Source organism: Malus domestica, chromosome 13 (genome assembly GCF_042453785.1).
Source record: "Malus domestica chromosome 13, GDT2T_hap1".
NCBI classification, from domain to species: Eukaryota; Viridiplantae; Streptophyta; class Magnoliopsida; order Rosales; family Rosaceae; genus Malus; species Malus domestica.
In genome coordinates, this window is record NC_091673.1 from 1,463,716 (window position 1) to 1,488,106 (window position 24,391).

At 36.8% G+C, this 24,391-nt stretch overlaps 1 protein-coding gene and 1 long non-coding RNA gene across 3 annotated transcripts; one reads left to right on the forward strand and one right to left on the reverse strand.

Moving 5' to 3' along the window:
• Positions 1–3,795: 3,795 nt before the first annotated feature.
• LOC114820496 (myosin-binding protein 2-like) lies at positions 3,796–8,948 on the reverse strand. Of its 2 annotated transcripts, XR_003767894.2 has the most exons (5): positions 7,476–8,948; positions 7,196–7,381; positions 5,749–7,108; positions 5,137–5,648; positions 3,796–4,136 (listed from the first exon to the last, which is right to left on the reverse strand). XR_003767894.2 is itself a non-coding variant. In XM_029091267.2 (4 exons), exons 1-3 carry the CDS (start codon positions 8,662–8,664, stop codon positions 5,760–5,762), a joined length of 2,724 nt encoding a protein of 907 aa, XP_028947100.1. In that variant the 5' UTR covers positions 8,665–8,948; the 3' UTR covers positions 4,878–5,648; positions 5,749–5,759. The 2 variants fall into 2 exon arrangements, 1 of the variants encoding a protein (XP_028947100.1); XM_029091267.2 differs by lacking the exon at positions 3,796–4,136 and having other exon boundaries at positions 4,878–5,648.
• Positions 8,949–18,009: 9,061 nt separating this feature from the next.
• On the forward strand, positions 18,010–20,021 carry LOC139190729 (uncharacterized). The gene is made up of 4 exons (XR_011575087.1): positions 18,010–18,150; positions 18,234–18,355; positions 18,896–18,962; positions 19,792–20,021. It is a non-coding gene; the product is annotated as an uncharacterized lncRNA (long non-coding RNA).
• The last annotated feature ends 4,370 nt before the right edge of the window (positions 20,022–24,391 follow it).

Below are 24,391 nucleotides of genomic sequence, written 5' to 3' on the forward strand. Positions count from 1 at the left end.
AAAATGATGTCACAAAATGATGTCAGCTACCAACGACTAGCTGACGTCACTTAGCTATTGGATTTGAATTTAAGTTGTAGTTTTTAAATAATAAATTATGTTTGGCCCTATGGCCCTTTGGCCTTCGGTTGGAGACTGTTTTTTGTGAAATGGCTAAAACGAGCCATCTGGCCCTCGGTTGGAGACGGAGGCAAATATGGTCATGTACTATTCATTAAAATATTAATATCTTGGAGAATCTTGGAGGGCCAGATGGCTAAAACGAGCCATCTGGCTAGCCATCGGTTGGAGATGACCTTAATACGTTCTTTATCGTCTCATATTTTCGACACAAAATTTTATAACATTAATACATGAATTAACGTTGAACTATGAGATGACAAAGAGTCTAAAAAAAGTTCCACTTTTGAAAGAGTTTCCTAAACATTTTTTTTACCAAGTGGCAAGTAAATAACTTCACATTTGAACATAAAAAGTAGATTACATAAATTCAAGTTTCGAAATGCCCAACTGCGTTATTTGTACGACAAATTTTAAAATATGATTCTTGTGTTTTGATCTCATTTGATGTTACGTTAATTCTGGTTGTGAAAAGGCAGACTAACCAACAGCCTTGCTAAATTTTTCTGATAACCTCTCATAGGGCTGGTTTGGTATAGCTGTGCTTTGAAAAAAAGCTGCTGTGAAAATAAGCGGCTGTGCTGTGAGAATAAGCGGCTGTGAAATAAATCAGCAGAGTGTTTGGTAAACTTTTTTGTAAAAGTGCTTTTGGAAAAAAAAAAGCAGTCAAATAGTGGGTCTTTTCATTAAAGAAGCATTGTAGCTTCGGGTGCTTTGAAAAAAAACCATATTTCCAAAGCTGCAAATAGCAGCTTCAGCTTTTTCCTTTGATTTCAGCTTATTCTCACAGCAGCTTCCAAAATAAGCCCTTTTTTTTTCAGTTTACCAAACACCTAAAACCCTCACAGCTTTTTTTCATGGGTGCTTTTTTTTTAAGCACCTCACTCCCAAACTAGGTCATAGTCTCATGAATGAAATCAAAATAGGTCTCTCCCTCATGGGAAGTTTCTGTTAATTAAGTTGCCACCCCTCCTTGGTCCTTACACAATCAAAATCATAAGTAAGAGCAGTGAGAACACTTTGACGGCTAGGGATTCCGTGATCGTGACCGTTGTGCAATCAGCTTTTGCTAGGTACTATTTATATTTAATTTTAAATTTTAAATTTTAAATGAATACCTAATGAAAGTATACCACACGATATACGATGAACGGTCACGATTCCAGAATCCGTTATTTTCCTACTTTGACAATCAAATCATACATTAACATCAAATCAATGTTCATGTACAATGCGCTACGTGTGATTGTGAAGAAGAACTTAAAATATCTTTTTAGCCGTTAATTAGGACATCGATCTTTATGTTTATTCACAAATACAAATGCGCGTCATGATTGAAAAATAAGGCTTTTTGTACGTGCTTACAGGAAAGCTAATGTACATAAAATTGCAAGCAATTCTACTATGATCTGATGTAACATACTAGAAATCTCGAAGCTGCAAAAAATATCTTTATGTGATCTTCAATGCACTTGGTTTCATGATCCACCATAATTTCTCATGGATTTGTTGATAGAAAATATCTAGTTTTGAAATGCGTGTGTTATCGTTTATTTGATTAGGTTGAAATTTTCAATAAGATTTTAACGAGGACCCAATGTGCAGCCTTTTATAAGGCATTCGGTCCAAAAATGTTTAAACTTAGGTCAGATCGCATTCGTTATAACTTTGAATTACTTACACTAATTAAAAATTTAATTCGAAAAACACATTTATTGTATGCATAATTATATCGGTATTCTTGTGATTAATCATAAAGAGAAAAATTTTATAATGTCATTTATTATGTAGCCTTAAAATAGAGAAGAATTGTTGAATAATTTCAGTTACGTGAAAAGACATGATTGATGGACAATAAGTGCATTTCTTTAGCTAACAGATATGATCATTGGGTAATTGGTGCTCTCCATCCGATAACACCTTTTAAGATAATGCATGGTATTATGTTCAAACAGACGTGAATTTTTTGTACTAACAAGACTTTAAAGGTCATGTACTTTTAATTAATTTAAACATTTGCAATTCCTTCTATATGTTGATAACATTGGCAGAAGAGTGTATTTATTCAGAAATTTGCTTCTACACAACTTCTTTGTTCTCGTCTCTCTCCATTATATTCATACAATTTTTTTCTAGTTATTTATAAAGAAATGTAGTTCGTTTTTGCTAATTGAATATTTCATACTTTATTATATCTTGGAAGTAATTTGCCAAGAACCCTTAATGGGGACAAATAATACTTTAAAAAAACGATTCAAGTCATATCTTAAGGTCATATTTCAGCTTATTTTCTAAGGAAAACTAATGAAAAGGGCTTGAAAACTTTGAGTTTTAATGATAAGGACAAAATAAAGGGTAAAGTAAATAGTACCAGAATTGACTTTTTAGTGTAAAAATGTGTTTTTTCGTTAAAGTGAACAATACCAGGTGCTTTTCGTTAAAGTTCGCTATTTTCTATACTTCTACATTTACTCTAACGTACTTATCTTCTTGTATGATTTCAACCAACTCAAGAAAAATTAAGTTGTCTAATCGTCAATGCACTTGGTTTCATGATCCACCATAATTTCTTATGGATTTGTTGAAGAAGATATCTAGTTTCATAATACGTGTATTACTGTTCCTTTGATTTCAATAAGATTTTTATGAGGCCGCAGTGCGTACTTATCTAACTTGTACGATTTCAACCTACTCAAGAAAAATTAAGTTGTTCTTACACACTTTTCAAACTGCCGTTCACATGTAAGTAAGGAGAACGACTACTTACTCCTATTAATGCTTTTTTCTTTGGGCTTCCACTGTTCTAAAAATCTCCGTCTTGCACGGCATAGGCTCCGTCTAAGCGTTAGACGGCTGGTCACCGCCTGATTAATACTTAGGCTTTTGAAAATTAAGAAAGCGAGTCTAGATTTGCTGAGGCGCCCGCCTAGCTCGTCCAAACCCATCTAATCACCTGCCTAAGTTGCGACTTACTTATACAGAAAACATATAACTTTCATTTTGCATTTTATTTTTTTCAATAAAGTGTAAGAGACTTGTTAAATACCTAAATTAACACACATTATATGCATGTTCCCCATATTTTCATTATGTTCCAATACTTCATAATATATATGTCATTCTATCTTGTAGTTTATGATGAAATTATATATATTTTAATTATAAACAGACATTTATTTACACGAAATATAATAGATTTACTTAAATTCGTCTAATCTGCCTAGGCGCTAGGCCCCAGTCCGCTGCCCAATTAACGCCTAGCATCTTTTAGATCCTTGGGGCTTCATGATTAGAACATATATATCGATATATATGTATGTTTGTAAATATGTGAATCATGATTAGAACATGACCTAACCTAATAAGCTTTGATTTGAATATCCTTTTAAACATCTTTCAAGCACCGCCGAAAGTCGAGACTCAAAATCACGTGCCTATATGATTAGAAGAAGAGATTCTCTTCAGATCTCTTCCACCAAGGTCACTGGATCAAGTGATCCAGGCCTTTCAAATTTCATTTAACGGTTCATTTGTTTTGATTCCTTAAAAATTGTAATAATTTTTTACTGTTAGATAAAATTTGAAATGCTCAAATCACTTGATCCGGTGACCTTGGTGGAATGGATCCGAAAAAGATCTCTTTTCTACGATTAGAGCAAAACTCAAACAAGCATCTTCCACACCAAAAAAAGAGCAAAATTTTATTACAAAAAGAAAGGCAATGCACAGATCCAAATTTTTATAAGGAATGTCAGTGTGACGGGAATGTCACTGTAAATGTGTTCCAAACAAATCTCGCATTGTCATATGTTTTGACTTTTTAACATAACAATGATTGACTTGAAATATTGTTACACATTCTCGCTAATGGAAATTTGTGTTTGACAAAGCAGAGCATCTTCAGTTGGATCTATATGCTTCTCTCCTTGTAGCCAACCCTCACAAAACTGACAAAAAGCCGGCGGTAGAGCAGCAAATTAAGCACAATATTGTTCCTCGCTGACTGAATGCAGAACCTGCAGGGGAATTGCTAAGACATCTCTTGCTTGTTGCTTAATTGGAAACTAAATCACATACAATTAAATTAAACAACCTCAAAACTGATAATTATGGTTATGTTGTCTCTGCCCCTGCTTCAACAGTTTCGATACCAAAAGATTTTTTTAGTATGCCAAAAATACAACCTAGTACACTAAAAGATTTTTCAACAAATTATATTATTACACTATAAGATTGTGTTCTCGAAACACAGAATTTTTTTTTTCTCAACAGCCATTAGGTATGCCTCGGCCCTCGGTCCAAAAATAATATTAGCTGGTATTAGACCACCGACTTTTGTCCTTAGCAATTATCTTGTTTTATTGGTTTCTATACCAACCAACCAGTTGCTTTATACTCAAAAGAAACGTCCAAGTAATATTGAAAGCGATGTTTCTTTGTATTTTAAAATTACATACGATGTTTTATTGTAAACTAATTTAAATTGCGAGAGAGAACGAATTAACCAGACATGAAAGAATACATCTGGTCTAGCTAGTATAGTTACGATATGAATCTGCCACTTTCCTATATTTTATAACCATTTACACACATTCATAAGAAACAATCATTAACAGTAGGCAACCTCAACTTAATAAGGCTCTTCGCTTTACAAGAGTCTAGTGAAAATGTTTGCCATACACAACCTTACTCTTGTAGCCTAGACACAATCATCTACTATAAAACAAAAAACACAATACAAGGTAACTCCAACAAAGTATAAACAAACACGCACTTTTATATACTTACAGATGGATACATATAGTATACAAGTAGTAACTCAACTTTGACCCCTCAAATAACAATTAATAAACAAATCCCATATGATCAAATGATGCAAATTAAAGACTGAAAGAGAATATGAAGGGGACTAGAAAATCCCCTCCACACTTTCCTTTCTTTTCCTTTCCTCCAAACAAAACTTAGCAAAAGAGTGTCCTAATTCTGTCTGTCTAATATACTAATGATGCTATGTACCTGGCACTGGAATATCTTTGTTGGACCTCGATCGCCAGCTTTGCAAGCCAGGCCTTTTCTCCTCACAACGTACATTTTGACAGGGTGGCTTCTCCACCTCACTATCCTACACTACACACACCAGAAAAACTTGGTAGGGACACCATGGTAACGTCATTTGTAGGGCACCTCTCACATAAGAATGAGACCCCGTGTATTTCGGTTCATTCCATGTGAGAACCGCTATAGTAATGCATTCATACCGAAGTTTTCTCCTACATGCATACGCTTCTCATCCCCCTTTTCCTTCAAAAGGTGTTTGATATAAGCGCTGCCCACAAAAAATTGGACTTACTTTCACCAAAAAACTGAAAAACAAATTGGCAGACTGGAACTTGTAGTCCACCATGATGGCCAGGAAGAGCCTCCCTCTCCATCCAGGGAAATTCCCCCACTTGAAATTGTTCAAACTGCAGAATTGTATTTGTGTTCCGCTTATATTCGCAGCTGTTTTAACCCAAATGCAGCAAAATCTGCACTTACAAAAGCAGACAAATTATGAATTAAAAACGAATACAATTGTAATGTAGTAAGAACTTTCACACCTTGGAGCTAAAGGGCTTGCCATTTTACCTATGAACTCTTTATAGAACGCTGTCAGCCGTGGTCCTCAGACGGAGTTCTACACTTCGCAGATCGCGAAGATGTTCCAAAATTTCTTGGAGAAGAAGTAATCCCTTATCTCCTTTCCTCAAGGAGGAAATGCAGTGCTTTAGAAACTCCCTATCTGCTTCAAGTGCTTGTAGTCTCTCATACACATGATCAACCTCCTCCTCGATAGCAAGTTTCTTGCTCTCCGACTCTTGTGATGTAAAAGAATCATACCCTTCTGTGTTTCCATTCAATTCCCCGTCTTTTGATTCCGTTTCGATGGCATCAAATAGCGGAAGAAGTCTCTTTGCTTTCAAGCCCTTGATTTTTCTATCTTGATCATGATTTCCATTCATTTCTTTGGAATGGCCATTTGCAATGCCATTGCCATTTACTTCACTTCTGACATCTGAACTTTCATGGTAATCATTTCCATTCTCCGAAAAGAAATGCTCGATTGGGTTTATATCCTCATAACAGTCTTCTTCCTCTTCTTCGCTCAAGGTCAAAAGCTTCTCTTCCAACTCCTTGAGCTGGTCTAGAATGGACAACTTCTCTTCCTCAAAGATAGCCAAAGATTTCTCCAGATATAGAACTGCATCTGCCGGGGTGTTTTGATTGCTACTTTCTTCATTCCCGTATAAGCAATCTTCTTCCTTCAATTCGTTATTCAAATCAGTAGATAGTCCATCGCTATCCTCAGCATTGCTACAAGCACCGGATGAAGTTCTACTTTTCACGCTTCCATCTTTCAGTCTCCTCAAAATCATCGCTCTCTCTTTGGCCTCATAATCCTGCAGCTTCTTTCGACATACTTCCAGCTCCTTTTCAAGCTCTTGCTTTTCCCTTTCCCGCTTCACCATAAGCTCGTTCAAGAGCTGCATCGCTTCCTGGTCGTACTCAGACTGCTCTTCCATCATTCTCTGGTACTGCAAAGCTTCCATCTGCATTGCTGCCTTTTCTTCTTGTAACCTATTTATCATTGCCATTGTCTGACTGGCTGCCACTGCAGAAGCACTCCTCTCTTCTTCAAGTTCGGCATATAATTCGTTCAAAGCCTTCCGTTCAGTTTTCAACGCCGTCTTTAATTTCTCAACTGTCACGACTCCATCACCGCCTTCAATGTCACTCATAACACTTCCATCCAATGAGTCTTCTGTTACCAGTTCTCGTCTCTCGAATAGTAGCATTCCTTTATGCAACTGGTGGAGACTGTCTATTGAAGTAGGTGTGTCAAGAACATCATCTTCCTCATATGAGAAATGATTTTCTTTTTCTTTCTCACTCGTTTCAGCCGACAAGGTTTTGAATTCAAGTAATTCTTCCTCTGGTCGCTCAGAACCTAACAACGTAACAAAATTAAAATAATTTCGGACATAAGTAATATTTTGAGATTGCGAACGTGCTTAGGCCAGGATTCGAGGCTTACCATGACGATCACAAACATGTAGAATGGCAGAACTTGTAGAAGGGTCTTCCTGCTCACACGGATGCGAATTCAAGAGTTCTTGAGCCGATTGAACTTCGTCATTCTGTTCCTGATCAGGAATCTCTGTCCCTATTGCGACCTCCGCCTCAATCTCATCGTTGCCAGGAAGGACTTCATCCTCGATTGCTGCATGCATTGAATGCCACAATTGAGATTTTGTCATCCAAAAAATCAAAACATTGTCTATGTATTATAAGTGAATGAAATTAAACATGTTTACCTAGATGAACATCTGAAACAATTTCACCATTTGCTATAGCTCCAACCTGTTCATTTCCCTCCTTCGCGATGCCAGTCTCATCCGAATCCTTCAAATCAAGAACTGAAACCTTACTCCCCTCTTCCTTACTCTCATCGAACGAAAGCAATGCCACAGACTCTTCTGAACCGCGCCAATTCTCCACAACCGGCTTCGCAATGTCGAAATCCAGTATAACATCTTCACAACCGCTACTATTTCCTTGGTATTCTTCCACCTTCTTGTACTTCTGATGACTCTGGTTTTCAATGGTGGCGGGAGAATCAATCAAATCAACCAGAACCAACCGGCAATCGTCTTGATCAATGTAGAACTCCAAATCCTGAGGTCGAATTTTTGGAGATACAATATCTTTTGTGGGTTCTTGTTCTTCTTCTATGTCTGTCACCACTTGTTCATCTCCAATGGCTACAATCTCCGTCTCCTTGCAGCCATAGTCACATACAGAACAAGTAGCAGAATGATCCTCTGCTTCAAAACCCCTATTTTCTCCCTTCTTTTCTTCAACTCCCTCTTCGTCTCCGATCACAAAATCCGATCCGCTTCGATCCGACCGATCACCTTCTTCCGTCTGATGATCATCCCCCGTTTCCAAACTCAAATTTTGTTTCTGAGTATAATCCAAAACCTCCCAAGAAGGTTTAATCACAATACAAGAAGGGTAAAACTTGTCCAAACTCAATCCGCAGCAAGAACAGTTCAACTTCTCCTCTCCATTGTCAGTGACTTTTTCATCGCTATCCCGAATCATCCCAATTTGCTTCATCCATGGAAAAAAAGCAAACTTCTTTGACCATTCTTCGCAATCCGGCTTCGATGAGCAGTCCTCGCACATATCTTGCGATTCTACAAGTTTCTGGTGATTTGAACAATAACCCAGATGGGATATCTCATTGGCATGAGATTCGCAGACGAGATCTCTATAAGAACTTTTGGTGTTTCTGGGCTCGAAGATATGTTCGAGCCTAGAACACCAGAGGCAGGGTCTTCTGAGGCCAAAGTAATCGGAGAACTTTATGATTAGGTAAGAAAAGAGGGAATTGAGAAGGAGGAGGATGATCAGAGTCCATTCGAGGAGAGCATAGACTAGAACGAGAGTGATCTTGTTGGTGTTTCTGTGCAGCATGGTTGCAAACTTGTTGGCAGCCATTGATCGTGCTCTGTTTCTGGTATATACAGAGAGAGTTGCAGATTAGAAAATGAAAGAAAAATGGATGGGGAGAGGGAAAGATTCAGAGAAAAATAGTAGTAAGGGAGGGCGGTTTGGAGTGGAATTTGGACAACAAAAGAAGACTCTGAGCTGAGAAAAGAAAGAAATATGTGATTGAGTCGAGCAAAATTAAAGAATGTTTTCAAGTATCATCTGTGATGGTTTTTTTTCTTTCAAAGAATTAAGTAACGGTTGCTGTGGAAATGGAACATGGTTTCTACTTTATATTAAAATATGCCAAGTATTCTTTTACTCGTCATTTTATTTGCAGACGTGAATTAAATCAATTAATTATAATACTACGCATTGTTTGCACAAAGTAGCAAATTTAGAAAATATTAATTTGGAGGTCACTAAGAAGAGCAGGCGCAGCGTTTAAAATTTTTTGGACGGAATAACATGCAAATTAGCATGTCATTGAGTCTTGGTACTTATCGACATATGCCAATAGATTCTTTGCGCAAGCATGCCAACAAATGTTAGCGGATGTCAGGTGAGCCTATAGACAGATACCCATAGCAATGCATACAAAGATATGAGACTAGCAGCTACCCAACCCAATGTCCATGAAGGCAATTATAGAGCAGTTAAAAGATAGTTGTAAGAGCATCTCATATTTTCAAAGGACATACAGCTTTTCTATGAAAGATTTCTGAATTTGAATCAGCTGACCCACTTAGCCCCAGATGAATCTGCCCCTGCTTGCGCACAAATTCTTTTATAATTTCATTTTTATATGATAATTAATTGGGGATTTTGTAGTTAAACTAGACTATGGTAGGGAACAGGGGATATAACTGTGTATGAATACAAGTAGGAATCTTAGGCGGCCTTGACAGCTCCCACACCAATTTTTTTTAAATTTGAGCAACAAAATTGGGGTGGCCCATCAACCACACCATTGAGTAGGTGGACCACTCGCACAGTAAAGTGTGGGTCACAGTTTATATGATCCATCCAGATGCTCCACTTCCATAATCCAACTCTCGTCTCCCATGAAAGCTTTTTCTTATAAAACTCCTCTTCATCTTTTATGTACCTGGAATTTAGGGTAGTTATTTCTAATTTTCTACGATCTCGTTTTCTCTTTCTGTATTCTTTTTCAGTTATTTCTTTTGTCAACCTCGCCTTTGATTTATTTGAATCGAGTGGTAAAAGAAATAAAAAAGAAGAAGAAGAGCTTAGAGTGAAAAAAATGTGAGTGTGTAGAATCACTTCCATGTAATAGATAATGCTTGTGTCTCCTATGGAGGAACTTACTTGTCCCCCTCACTTATGATTAACGAACTTTTATTGCTCGAACATCATAATCTCATATGTTCATTCTTTTTATCAACATTTAAAGATCATATATCATTCTCTTTATCATCATCTAACGATCATATCTGCAAAAAAATCGTCCAATTTAGATATGTTTAGTCATTTATACGTGTTAAACCAATAAATGATTTTGATAACAAACAACATTCTCACTATGAAATGTCCATTTCTTTTATATATATGGATGAGCTTCTATCTATATATGAGACCAGACTTTCTAGCTAGATTAGGGTTTCTTTCTTTCTGAGTAGTCTTTATACGTTCCAACAGTGAGAGAAACAAATATAATGCATGCAACTGTAAACTTCAAATAATCCTTTAAGTGTATCTGACGTGTTGGAAGCCTACCTAGGTTCTTCCAATCAATATTGATCCATGGGTTCCAAGCGCCGTCGCAAGCCTGAATACGAGAGGAGGAGAAGGGCATCAAATAATTGATACGATTACATGATTATAAATTCTAAATTTGTCAAATATATAAATTCTTTAGTGTGATATATGTATTATATATTTGTTTATAAATAAAAACTAAATAAAATTAAACAACAGCTAATTTTAGTTTCGTGGTAGAAACTTAATACTGTTACAATTGTCAAACTTTGTTTCAGAACTTGATTACGAGTGTCACTTTTCCTTTATTACTGTCTTTTATTTTTTAGACCAAAAGGACAATGTTAATCTAATTATCCCACAAAACTAAATAAAGATGATAAATTCAAATTTCATGACTCCATCCACCTTAATTAGAACATTATTTAGAAAAAAAAAAAGAATGGAACTGTTATTAACACTCCAAAATTTTCATTTTACACTCTTCACAAGTGTATTTTTCTTTCTATTTATAAAAAGTTTGGAGTGTCAAATGAGATTTTTGGAGTGCTAATAACAATTCCAAAAAAGAATACCAAAATATATATTATATATGCACCAGAACTCCTAACTAATTCTGAAATCGAACATTTCAAAATTGACGACTTAGAAAAATTAGGTAGCATCCGCATCCATATATATTTATTGAAATATAGATTATATGATGGTCCTGTGGGCATCATGTACATAACTTGCGTGGCTATAAAGATATCACTAATCATATAATTTTCACAAAGTATTTTGCTTAAAATTTTAAATTAATCATTTATACAAGGGACCCTATGCCTAACATACTGCCGATTGGGCATTCCAAATGATAGTTCTTACTCCAAAGGACTGGTGTCAGAATTCGCGTAGCCAGACAATTTTCCAGTGTGCCGGAAATATGGTCCGGCACACCAAGTGTCATAAAATTGATGGAATTTTTTTTTTGTTTCTAACTACTTGATTATTACATTTGGTATATCGGTAGAATTCTCGTTACATCGAAAAATCTCTCATTGCTTGGTTTTTGCGTTCTTTTGCGTGGATTGATTAACAATTGTAATTTGTAAATGGCGATGATGGACCGTCTCAGCTGCTAGATCTAGACTCGAAAGCGATCAACTTTGCATTTAGTGAAGGAAAAAAAATTATCCTCAAATGTGGACTGTTGACAAAGATGTATACATGCCATCATATCGCCCCAAAACTATATATATATAATATTTTCCTACGGTACCAAGGGGTAGAATTTGACTATATATGCATGCATGTGGTTTTAGTTACAACACGGGTGGTAAATGATGAATTATCATGCATGTCTAATTATGTTCACACTTTCTTTTGGCTAGCAAAACATAATAAAAAAACTGTGACCTGCTTATGCGATTTGCTGTTCAATTTTCAAGCTTTATTTTCCAGATCTATTTAATTTCCCTTGTTATTATCGTACGTGCATGCATGTTTGTCAATCGTAGTGTTTCAGATCACGGTTAAGCATCGATCTCTAATTTGAAAGATCGAAAGAATAATTAGCAACATTCGAGACATCTGTGATATTCCTTTGGTTCTTTCTTTTGGCAACCAAAGGTTAATTCTCGTACGAGTTTTAGGCTTTTTGCTTACAAGGCTAAGAATCCTATGATTAACAGCACTTAAGAAAGCAAATAAGAGAGAGAGAGAGAGAGAGGGAATCGACAGGAATTTAGGGTTTGTGATGGTAATGATGGTGGTTTGAGAGTGTTTGAAAATGTGGGACAGTATAAGCATGGCCCCTTCTTCTTTTGCTTTTGTTGCCTGCCTGCCTGCTATGCCGATCTGCTCTTTCACCCTCTCCTCCTTTAACTTTCTGCTCCTTCCATTTCTTTGGCTTTTAATAAAATTCCCCACAAGCTCCCACGCTCAACCCACGAACACATAATGTATAATTAATAATAATAATATTCTGGAAACCCTTTCATTTTTAGGCTCCTATCTGCTACCACTTGATTTACAACTCCAAGATTTAAAACGCATGTATATATGTACTTCATATGATAACTATATTATACGGTTAAAGCATTAACCGGTTAGTAAAGTTATATGACGTTATCTGTCATCTACTTTCACAATGTGATGATAAGGATTGTCGTTAAAAATTTGCCTGAATTGAAAGTCGTTAGAAGTTTAATTGTTGTCATGAACTATAAGATAAGTGAATGCACTTGGTCAAGTTTCAACTTTCATGCGCAGGGCGCACTAATTCGTAGACGGTGAGCCTGCCTGCCCAAATTCAGATATCTTTCTTTGACTACTTGAACCGAAAGCAAAGAGGAAGCGGTTTTTGGTTATATGTTTACATTTCTTTCACGCATGCATATTGCATGATATATAACGTTACTGCTTATTTTTTTTGAAAAAAAAAAAAAAAGTTTTAAGTTCTACCATAAATTCAATTGGCAATATGAGGAGTAGCCGAATTACTTATAAGCATAGAAGAAAATATCGATAATATCGACGATATATCGCCGATATTATCGAATTTTGCCCAAGCCGATATTTTAACTGGTATCCAAGGGGTTTTCGGACAAATTTCGCGATAATATCGATAACATCGATAATATCGTGAAATATCAGAACTGTGCATGTCGGAGACGAACGCCGGAGCTTCTACAGCTCCGGCCGACTGTAAAACAACCCCCTAGACTTCGATCTAGGTATGAACATGAAATAGAAGACGAGAGGAATGTTTTTATAACGTCCGTTTGCTGTGAAACGGCCGGAGGTGTTCGGAAAGTTCTTCGACACCCACGGCCTCGCCGGAGATGGGTGTGCCTATTCCCGAGTCGATTTCATCCCAAAATCCTTGCAAAAAGACGAGATAGAACTTCAATTTCATATCTAAGCTTCGATCTAGAACATAAAATGAAAAACCCAAAGCTTACCTAACCGGAGAAATTGAAGGAACTCGCCGGAGCAGGTGCAATGGTGTGCGTGTGTGTCTCGGTGCAGAGAGAAATGAGAGGTGTATGTGGGTCTCGGTGCAGAGAGAAAGGAGAAGGAGGAGCAGAAGGCCGTGGTGTGTGTGTGGGTCTCGATGCAGAGAGAAAGGAGAGGGAAGAGAGAGATCGGAGAATGGAGAAAAGAGATCGAGAGATCTGTGTGTGTGTGTGTGTGTTTGGGAGAAGGGAGAAGAGAGATCGGAGAAGGGAGAAGAGAGTTTTACGGATCTGTGTGTGTGTGTGTGTTTGGGAGAAGGGAGAAGAGAGATCATAGAATGGAGAAGAGAGATCGAGAGATCTCTGTGTGTGTGTGTGTGTGTGTTTGGGAGAAGGGAGAAGAGAGATCGGAGATCTGCGTGTGTGTGTGTGTGTGGGAGAAGGGAGAAGAGAGATCGAGAAGGATCGAGAGAGAGAGAGACAGAGGTCGTGTCTGCGTGTGTGATGTTCGTGTGCGTGCGTTGTGTGCGTGTGTGGTTGCGTGCGTTGTGTGTGTGTGTGTGGGTTCCTCCTGTCAGGAGGACACATGACTCACTCAGGATTCCCGACAAGTTTTACAATTATTTTGACAATTTCAGACCACTTTTACAATTATAACTTGTATTCTTTTCAGACCATGAATGGTGGTTTCATTCAAAACCGTGTGCCGATATTCTTTTAAAAGGTGGAGTATCAGAGCCATTGTGATATTCTTTCAAAGCTGCCATTGTGATATTCTTTCAAGAGGTGGAGTATCAGAGCCATTCAGAGCATTTTTCGTTTCTTCTTCTTCCCTTACCCCTTTCAAAGTCATCCATTCCAGAGCTTGAACACAAAGGGTTCCATATTTAAAGTAAGTTTACAAACTTATATTTATATTCTTGTAATTTATACAACAACAAAAAAATTTGTGTGGACTCGTATGTTAATTTTTTTAAGTAATTAATACTTGCATGTTAGTTTTTGTAAGTAATTAAGTAATGTTAACAATTACATGTTAATTTTTTTTAAGTAATTAAGTAATGTTGTATAATTATTCCCTAGGATAATTTTAATATGTTTAATGTTATTTATTATTTTATTTCCCTTACCATTTTCAAAGCCATTCCAGATCCATTCCAAAGCTTGAACACAAAGGGTTCCATATTTAAGGTAAGTTTACAAACTTATATTTATATTATTGTAATTTATACAACAACAAATAAATTTGTGTGGACTCGTATGTTAATTTTTTTAAGTAATTAATACTTGCATGTTAATTTTTGTAAGTAGTTAAGTAATGTTAACAATTACATGTTAATTTTTTTAAGTAATTAAGTAATGTTGTATAATTATTCCCTAGGATAATTTTAATATGTTTAATGTTATTTCTTATTTTATTAATATTAGGTTTTATTATCAAATTGGATTATTATTCATTAATATTAGGTTTTTTTATTATCAAATTGGATTATTATTCATTAAATTAGATTATTATCAAATTGGATTATTATTCATTAAATTGGATTATTCATTAAATTGGCTTATTATCAAATTGGACTATTCATTAAATTGGATTATTATTAAATTGGATTATTATCAAATTAGATTATTATTCATCACTATGTTTTATATTAGGATTATTTTTAAGATAATTGGATTATTATTCATTAAATTGGCTTATTATCAAATTGGACTATTCATTAAATTGGATTATTATTAAATTGGATTATTATCAAATTGGATTATTATTCATCACTATGTTTTATATTAGGATTATTTTTTTATCAAATAGGATTATTATTCATTAATATTAGGTTGTTTTTATTATCAAATTGGATTATTCATTAAATTGGATTATTATTAAAGTGGATTATTATTAAATTGGATTATTATCAAAAAAGAATATTATTCATCACTATGTTTTATATTAGGATTATTTTCATGAAAAATAATTATCATCATTTATATTAGGATTATTTATATTAGGATTATTATCAAAAAGGAATATTATTCATCATTTATATTAGGATTATTTTTTTATCAAATTGGATTATTATTCATTAATATTAGGTTTTATTATTCCATATTATTTTTTTAATTACTTAAATTTTTACAATCATTTTCTTTACTTCATATTTAATTCTTCTGTAGAATAACTTTATTATTTAGGTTCTCTTATATAACCGTCATCACTACTATATTTTTTGGCCAAAAAATATTTGTCTAATTTTCATGAAAAATAAATGTAGGTACATTTACGATGTCCAGTGGAGCTACTAAACGTGATCCAGCTTGGGAACATGGATACCCAATAGACGGAAACAAACATGGCACAATTTGCAAATATTATGGTCGGGTAATGAAGAGTGGCGGAGTGACACGACTTAAGTACCATCTTAGTGGATTAGATCCAGCAAAAAATGTCCAACGATGCGATAATGTCCCCCCAGAAGTGAAGGCATTCATCAGCACATTATTAAAAAATAAAAAACAGCAGAAGGAAAAGATAACACAGGGAATGGAAAATATTCGAGCTGGGCTACGGGGAGAAGTCTATGGCCAAGCGATTGACAGTGATGATGATGACGATGAGGACGAATGTGATGATGACATGAGACCTGAAGAACGACGCAGTTTGAAACAAGCATTACGTGCCTCCAAACAGTCAACATGGGAAAGAGAACACCTTCATAAAATTCCTAATAGAGCACAAGGTTCCGGGACAAGTGGTGATGCACAAATGAGACGGGGAGGCAGTCTTAGAGAATCACAACCAACACCACCAATAGCCCCAAGTTTATATAAGTCATCCAAAGCACGTCAAAAGAGTGTTTGGAGTTATTTCACTGGAGGTAATGTGAATGAGGGAATGGGGCGTCTAATTAGCAAGTTCTTTATCTATGAAAATGTCTCTGCTGCGAAGGCATCATCACATCATTTCAAAAATATGGTAGTGGGATGTCAACAGGCCGGTGTTGGAGTACAACCTCCCACTCCCTATGAGATAAGAAACAAATATTTGGATATGGAGTATAAAGACATTGGCAAGTATGTTAACAAGTTGAGATCAAAGTGGGAAACTAATGGTTGCACAATCATGTGTGACGGATGGACCGGCCCGACCAGATTGTGTATCATAAACTTCATGGTATACTCCAAGGGAAAGACAATTTTTTTGAAGTCTGTTGATGCTTCAGACCATATAAAGAATTACAAGTATATTTACAAATTATTGAGGGATGTAATCATGGAGGTGGGAGAGCATAATGTTGTCCAAGTCGTGACCGACAACGGTTCTGTATTTGTCAAAGCTGGAAAAAAGTTAATGAAGCATCATAATGTGTTTTGGACATCATGTGCAGCACATTGTATTGATCTCATGTTTGAGGCAATGGGGAAGAGAGAGAATGTTGCTACTGTGGTCAAAAGAGCTAGAACGATCACAAATTATATTTACAATCACAGTTGGTTGTTGGCAAAGATGCGTGAATTTTGCAAAGGAGAAATTATTCGTCCAGCTACCACTCGATTCGCCACCAACTATATTGCATTAGACAGCCTACTAAAAAAGAAAACAGGGTTGAAGCAACTGTTCACTAGTGACGATTGGGCCAACCACAATTTGAGCCGCTCAAATACAGGTCATATGGTGGAAAGTATAGTGCTTGATCATGCTTTTTGGACTCAATCAGAACATGTGTGTCAAGTGTTTGAACCTCTTTACAAAGTTTTACGGATCGTTGACACAGAAGTGTATCTTACTATGGGGGCAGTATATGAGTTGATGCGTGTAGTGAATGATGAATTGGAAAGAAAACATGGTGCAAGGTGGGTCATAAAGATAATTGAAGACCGATGGTATAAAACATTATACCACGATTTGCATGCAGCAGGTATAAATTATGTCATAATTTGCAATTCATTTCTTTAGTTGCATAAGTATTATTTCTCTTATTAGAGTATGTGTTTCTTTGAACAACATATTATTTGAATCCCCGATACCAATACAGACATGGTGTTGGAGATGATGGTAACCTTATACGTGCTGTACATAATGTATACTCTAAATTAGACCCTGCATCACCAGCAGTTGGCCAATTTGGAAATGAGGTACACAATTACTTAAATTATAATAATTACTTTGTTGGATTAAACTAACACAATTTATTGAATTCAGCTAACATGGTTTAAAGATGCAAGAAGAACTTTTGGAGAACCAACATCAGTTGTTGCTCGAACAAATATGTCTCCTAGTGAGTATAAACATATTTTACTATAAGTTTATAATAGAATTTGTTGGAGTTATTAGGCTTATCAACATTGTTTTTCATTGTAGCTGAATGGTGGATCATGTATGGGACCGATGCACCAACTGTGAGAAAGTTAGCATGTCACAGCCCGTCCCGGAATTTTAATTCCGAGGACGTGAAATGACCAATGTGACCTTAAACGGGATTAAGGTGTGTAAATGTTTGACATTTGTTTTACCTAAAGATCCTAAACTATTGTTATTTAGAATATTATTTTATGTTAGGGACTTAAACTAGGGTTTAGATTTACATTTGTTTGGTCTAATAATTTTGTATTGGACTTAGGTGGGATCCCCACCTCCTGAAATCCTTCCCCAAAACCCGTAGGTTGTCTCTCTCCCTCTTTCTTCCTCATCTCTCCCTCAGAAACACTCTCTCTCTTACTCTCGAACTCTCTCAAGCTCTCGGACAAACACCAAGAACAACCACAAACGTGCACCAACGTCCAATCTAAGATCATCTTCGTGATCTTGGGAACTTCACGAGCACGGGGGTATAAGTTTCAGGTAAGTTTCATTTCTGAAATCCTAGTTTCAAAACACCCCGTGAATTGACACTGTTCACGAACTTAAATTTCGTTGTGTTTTAGGCTAATCTGAGATCACCACGAGTCTTAGGAAGTTCCAAGGAGGCTCGGAGTGCCTCGTTTGAACAAAATGGACGTCGGGATCGTCGGGTTCGAGTTTGGCCGAAATTGAGGAATTTTGGAAGGTATGATCTCGTAGTTTTTAGGCCTTAAAACCCTTCCAACGTGATAGTACATGTTAAATGATTCATTTTGGTATAAAATGCGAAGAAATTGGTTGAAAAACGAAGGAGAATAGTGGATTTGAAAATTTTCCAGAAACCGGCGAACAGCCGCCGGCGACCGGCGACTCGCCGGAGAAGACAGGGAATCTTCCGTCAAGTTTGACGGAATATTCCGACGCCGTTAGTTAACTTTAATGGAAACCGTTAGTTTTTAACGGAATATTCCGGGAATATTCCTAACGCCGTTCACTGTAGCCGTCAGTGTGCCTGGCACGTGGCTGCGCGTGGGCCGCGCGTAGGTCCGTGCCACGTCAGGCGCGTGGGGGCGCGTGGAGCATCCAAAAATTATTTTAAAAATATGGGGATGATCCTGAGGTTGTGTAGGTCACTGTGGTATATTCATATACCCAATTTGAGCATCGTATGAAAAATTTATTACCTAGTTGGTTTAGGTGCGTTAAATGTGCGTTAAATGATTGTTTTAAGTTATTTCACTTCTAGGTGGAACTTTTAACGAGGACGAGCACATCCAGGGGCGTCAAGGGGGTTACGACCCGGCGACATACCAGTGAGTGGGCATTGCTTTCTATATATATATACCTATATACTCGATTTCCCCAGAAATCAAATTTAAATGAAAAATATACTGAAATGAAATGAAATATGATGTGATTGCCATGCATAGAATGTTATGGATATTATGAACTGTCGTATGATGCATATATGTGTGATGGTGCTGTGGACGCACAGGTAAGTATTTAATTACTGTTATGTTGAGGATGATGATATATTGAGCTCATATCCTGCACCATGGTTTAGTGCTTATAGTATTCACCGCATCGCACGCTCGCCTTGGATCCAAGTAGATGCTGGTCGTACAGTCCACGCGGAGTGGGTACGACGGGCCAGTCGTAGAGTGTTAGTGAGATTATGACTGGTGGGTGACCTTAGGTTATTGTATACAGATGATTGATGAGAGAAGCACTAGAGCGAATATTACCATGAGTCGTTCAGACTGCATTAGGTGGTTCCGACTTATGTGCAGAAGGCCGGACAGGTCACGCGGAGTGACTCCGGCAGAGAGTGAGATTGATAGATGTTGAGCTCTAGGTTCAATCGTTCAGGGCTATTAGAGGGCCTCCGATTGATTATTTCTTTTACCTGATTTATATTATGTCAATGCATTCATACTAAACTGCTGAATTTGGCATGGTACATTCTTTATTGAATCTGCTATAAGATTGTTGATCGAGACAGTTGAGATATATATGCTATATACTATTTTTCTGGGAAAGTATACAGGTTTTCCAAAAAGGGGTTATAAATGTGGATTTATGAAATGTTTTGGAAAAGCTTTATTTTCGCCCACTCACGTTTTCTGTTTTTCGCCCCTCCAGGTTCTAGTTGATAGTTGAGGCGTTGGTGGCCTACGAGGACTGCTTCGGCGTTCTGACAGACTAAATAAATGTAGGATTCACCCGAGGGTGTTGTAAAATAGTTATGGTCCTACTTGACTGCACCTAGACGCTTATGCTCTGTTTATGTGTGTTTAGTACACTCTTATGCACATAGAATGCTAGGTTGTAAATAACTGCAATTAGTGGTTTTCGTTGACTCGTATTTTTTTTTATTAAATCGTTTCCGCTTGCGTTATGGTTACGTCACGCTCACGTGACGGCCAGCATGTCCTAGTCTTCGGGTTAGGGTGTGTCATAGCAATCAAAGTATTATCACAAACAGCTTCCTCATCTGCTTGTGAAAGAAATTGGAGCACATTTGCACTCATACACACAAAGCAAAGAAATAAGTTGGCTCATAGTAGCTTGGAAAAATTAGTTTATTGCTACTACAACATGAAGCTGCAAATTCGAGATAAGGAAGCAGAAATAGATCATGTCGACCGTGGTGACCCACTAGATGTGTTTGATATTGTTGGTGAAGATGATGATACAGAGGGTAACCAACTTTTTCAATGGATTAGACCTCTTCATTTAGATGATGATGAAGGCAACCCAGCTCCCAGAGTTGCTGAAGAAGCACGTAATGAAGGGATAAATGTATAAATAGTATTAGAGGAGGAGGTGGGATCTAGCAGCGCTGACTCTTTGGAAGAACTTTTGTCCCAAGACCAAGAAACACTGGAATTCCACCTTCTTCCAATCCTACACAACCACAACATCGTGCTGATACTAATGATAGCTCTAGTACAAGATCAGGAGACTCACCTACCACCGGAGGTGGGAATGATGAAGGACATAGTGGAGCTGGAGGTAGTGGAGCTGGATATGGAAACTATTATGGACCACCTCCCAGATTTATAAGCCCCTTCACTTGTGAAGCAAACTTCACGCATGCAACACAGGATGATGACCATGGCAGTAGGTGGGCAGGACCAGGAATTGGTACCATAGGGAAGGACTATACTCGCAGAGAAAGAGGCAAGGGGATTTTGTCAAGTCAAGAAGATGACTCGTTATCTAGAACTTCGGACTCTGTTGGAGTGAGAAGTAGTAACTATGGTAATACTCATAACCAACCATTTCCCTACCCTTCATATCTCATTCCTTTTGGGATGGAATCGAGCGACTCATGGGGACAATCCGAGACTCAATCTTCAAATGATTTTGCTTATGGACAAGGTCAACCAATCTCAGATCCATATGAGTGGCATGTTAACAATTACATGCAAAATTATTTTGGGGATTTATCATTTGATAACTACTCTTCACAATACACTCACTCTACACATAGAGATGATGAAGATAGTCAAAATTTTGAACCTCATAGGAACTCTATGTGGTACTAAGTCACTCATGTATCTTACCATGCAATGTATAAAGTGTAAAATATTGTACTAATTCATTATATATAAATGATTATGGTGTTTAGACTTCTTTCATTAATTATTACATATTTTCTATACTCACAATGTTTGTCAGCTCGCTATATAATCAACTTGATAATGTTAAATCCATCATGCAATGTATTTCCTTCCAATTTTTTGTGATAAACTAATAGATAATTGACTAAATAAACATCCTGCAAAGTTTCAATAAAAATTTCTAAGTTTTTCTTACAATTTCCGTGGTTTCCATGTAATTTTTATCGATATCGATATTATCCCGATATTTTCATTGATATTTCCGTGTTTTTGAACTACCGATATTTCCGATATTACCGATATTTTCTTCCTTGCTTATAAGCACATACAAGGTCCCTTTCTTTCTCCATTGTGAGATTCATACTCTCAACACTCCCGCATGTGTGGCAAATTTTCAAACCTAGCACGTGGTCACGCGGACAACACAAATCAAGTGACGTAGAGCACGTGTATCCATTGGGGTTCACACATGAGACAACTTTCTCTGATACCATGAAGAAATTTAAGATTCCACCATAAAAGCAATATGGGAATTATCTCAATTACTTATAAGCCCGTGCAAGGTCCCATTTTATTCGATGTGAGATTGATACTCTCAACAGAACATTATTAATTTTTAGACTAATCACATCCATTGGCCAAAAAAGAAAATATGGAAGAAGATATCCTCTCCGGATCCACTTTGTGGGAATCCTAGAGATCCCCATATCCAAGTCGTTCATCGTAGATCGTGTGGTCAGTTTTCATCATATACTATTTGTTTTTAATTTTAAATAAAAAAAATCAAATGATTTATTACCGCATTATACACGATGAATAGTTAATATGCGGGGATCTCTGGGATCCACATAAAGTGAATCCGAATGGGATCCAATTCCAGAAAATATGGCGGCACCTAACCAAAATTAAGCAGAAATCAATTTAACTTAGACCTTAGTGGCAAAGTCATTAGTCAGCATCAAATACAACTCCAACCGACCATGAATTTGCTAAAATTGTGGATAAAGGAAAAGAAATTTCAAAGGATTATAACGGGGACATTATTAGGTATCCAACCAAAATAAAAAAGTCAAAAGGTCACCAATTAATAATAATTATACAATTCACCAGCAGCCTCTACTCTACTTATCTCTCTTATAAGGAAGGGGATCCTCTCTGAATTCCTTCCACCAAATCCATCCAATCACTTAATCCGGACCTTTGAAATTTGATCAAACGGTTAAAGTTATTATAACTTTTAAATGGGCTCCCTGTTTATAGCCGTTGGATCAAATTTCAAGGGTCTGAATTGATTGATTTGGTGGAAGGGATCCGAAGATGATCTTTTTCCCTCTTATAAATTAGATAATACATGATTTACAAATCCCAAGCAACAGAGAATATTCAGTAAGACAACATGGTCGGAGAATATTCAATAAATAGCTTGACTAACCACTCTCGTAAGTTGTAATCGAGAATAACTTTCTTGAAACTAATATATAGTCCTAATGACATTACTGACGACAATCATAGTTGTTGTGTGATAATTGCTCAAAAGTGTATGTCTAATGCGCTTTGATTATACCCGTTACATGTTTTTCTCAAGTAATTTATCAAATTTGTGCTTTATCATGTATAACCGGTCAAATAGGTTTTATATCTAATTTGTTTTAATTTTTTACTGATGTTATATTAATGCTCATGTGCAAGACTATGAGAATGTTGCAAGGCAATTAAAGGGTGAGACATAAGACAATAAATTGGTGATTAACTCTATGTCAATTACCGAAAAGAAATGAAGAAAGGAGAAGGCAAAGAAGAAGAAAAAGAAACGGATAGCCATTACCATTTCAATATGGTATTAAGGCTTATCAATGACCATTATTCAGAGGGTTATGAGGATTGGTGTCACATCCTGGCCCGGGGTCCACCACATCTCGGGCTCGCTGCACCACCGTAGTACGATATTGTCCGCTTTGGGCCTCGATCATGCCCTCACGGTTTTGTTTCTAGGAACTCACGAGCAACTTCCCAATGGGTCACCCATCTTGGGAGTGACCTGGCCCCCTACTCGCTTAACTTCGGAGTTCCTATGGAACCCGAAGCCAGTGAGCTCCCAAAAGGCCTCGTACTAGGTAGGGATGAGAATATACATTTAAGGATCACTCCCCTGGGCGATGTGGGATGTTACAATCCACTCTCCTTAAGGGGCCCGACGACCTCGTCGGCACACCACGGCCAGGGTTAGGCTCTGATACCAATTTGTCACATCCCAGCCCAGGATCCACCACATCCCGGGCTCACTCCACCACCGTAGCACGATATTGTCCACTTTGGGCCCCGACCATGCCCTCACGGTTTTGTTTCTGGGAACTCACGAGCAACTTTCCAATGGGTTACCCATCCTGGGAGTGTTCTGGCCCCCTACTTGCTTAACTTCGGAGTTCTTACGGAACCCGAAGCCAGTGAGCTCCCAAAAGGCCTCGTGCTAGGTAGAGATAGAAATATACATTTAAGGATCACTCCCCTGGGCAATGTGAGATGTTACAATTGGCATTAACATATTAATAATGGGTTGATAAATGACCATTATTCAAGAAGAATATGAAGGGAGGTTGGCTACGGCAGCAGCTTATATAATCTCATTTTGATTGTTTTCCAAAGGTGGTTGGCTCTTTCATAATTTTAGACCTTTCTTTTTCTATTTAGTTTATGGAGAACTAATCTCCTAGCTAAGGTTAGGGGGAAAACCTATATTACGATTATGTAGTTTTATTATTTCGATTCTATTTCAGAGTTTCAATGTCAATTTTACATTGTGGATTTTCAATGAAATTTCTTATTTATTCTATTTTCGGATTGATGAATGCTGGTTATGATTCATAAGTTTAATCATGTTTTTCTTATAGTTTTGTTTCACATCATGCTTTTAGTGAATTGAATAAATTAGTAGATTGGTATGATTTCGACGGAGTAATTTATTAATATTTTGTTGTCGTAAGTACAAAATATATTTGGGATTATTTATATAAGATATTGAATGGGCGTTTTGTTTTGAATATCTACAATGAAAATCACCTTTCAAGAGGTTTTATATGAGGAAAACTTAATTGCTATATTTTTCGGTTGAGATCACT

What these genes read in the sequence shown, in the direction of transcription:
- LOC114820496 (XM_029091267.2), bottom strand. Translation starts at nt 8,664, where the DNA reads ATGGCTGCCAACAAGTTTGCAACCATGCTGCACAGAAACACCAACAAG. An exon ending in TGTTTCAGATGTTCATCTAG is followed by an intron (nt 7,382 to 7,475) that starts GTAAACATGTTT and finishes CAATGCATGCAG; the next exon opens with CAATCGAGGATGAAGTCCTT. An exon ending in ACATGTTTGTGATCGTCATG is followed by an intron (nt 7,109 to 7,195) that starts GTAAGCCTCGAA and finishes TTACGTTGTTAG; the next exon opens with GTTCTGAGCGACCAGAGGAA.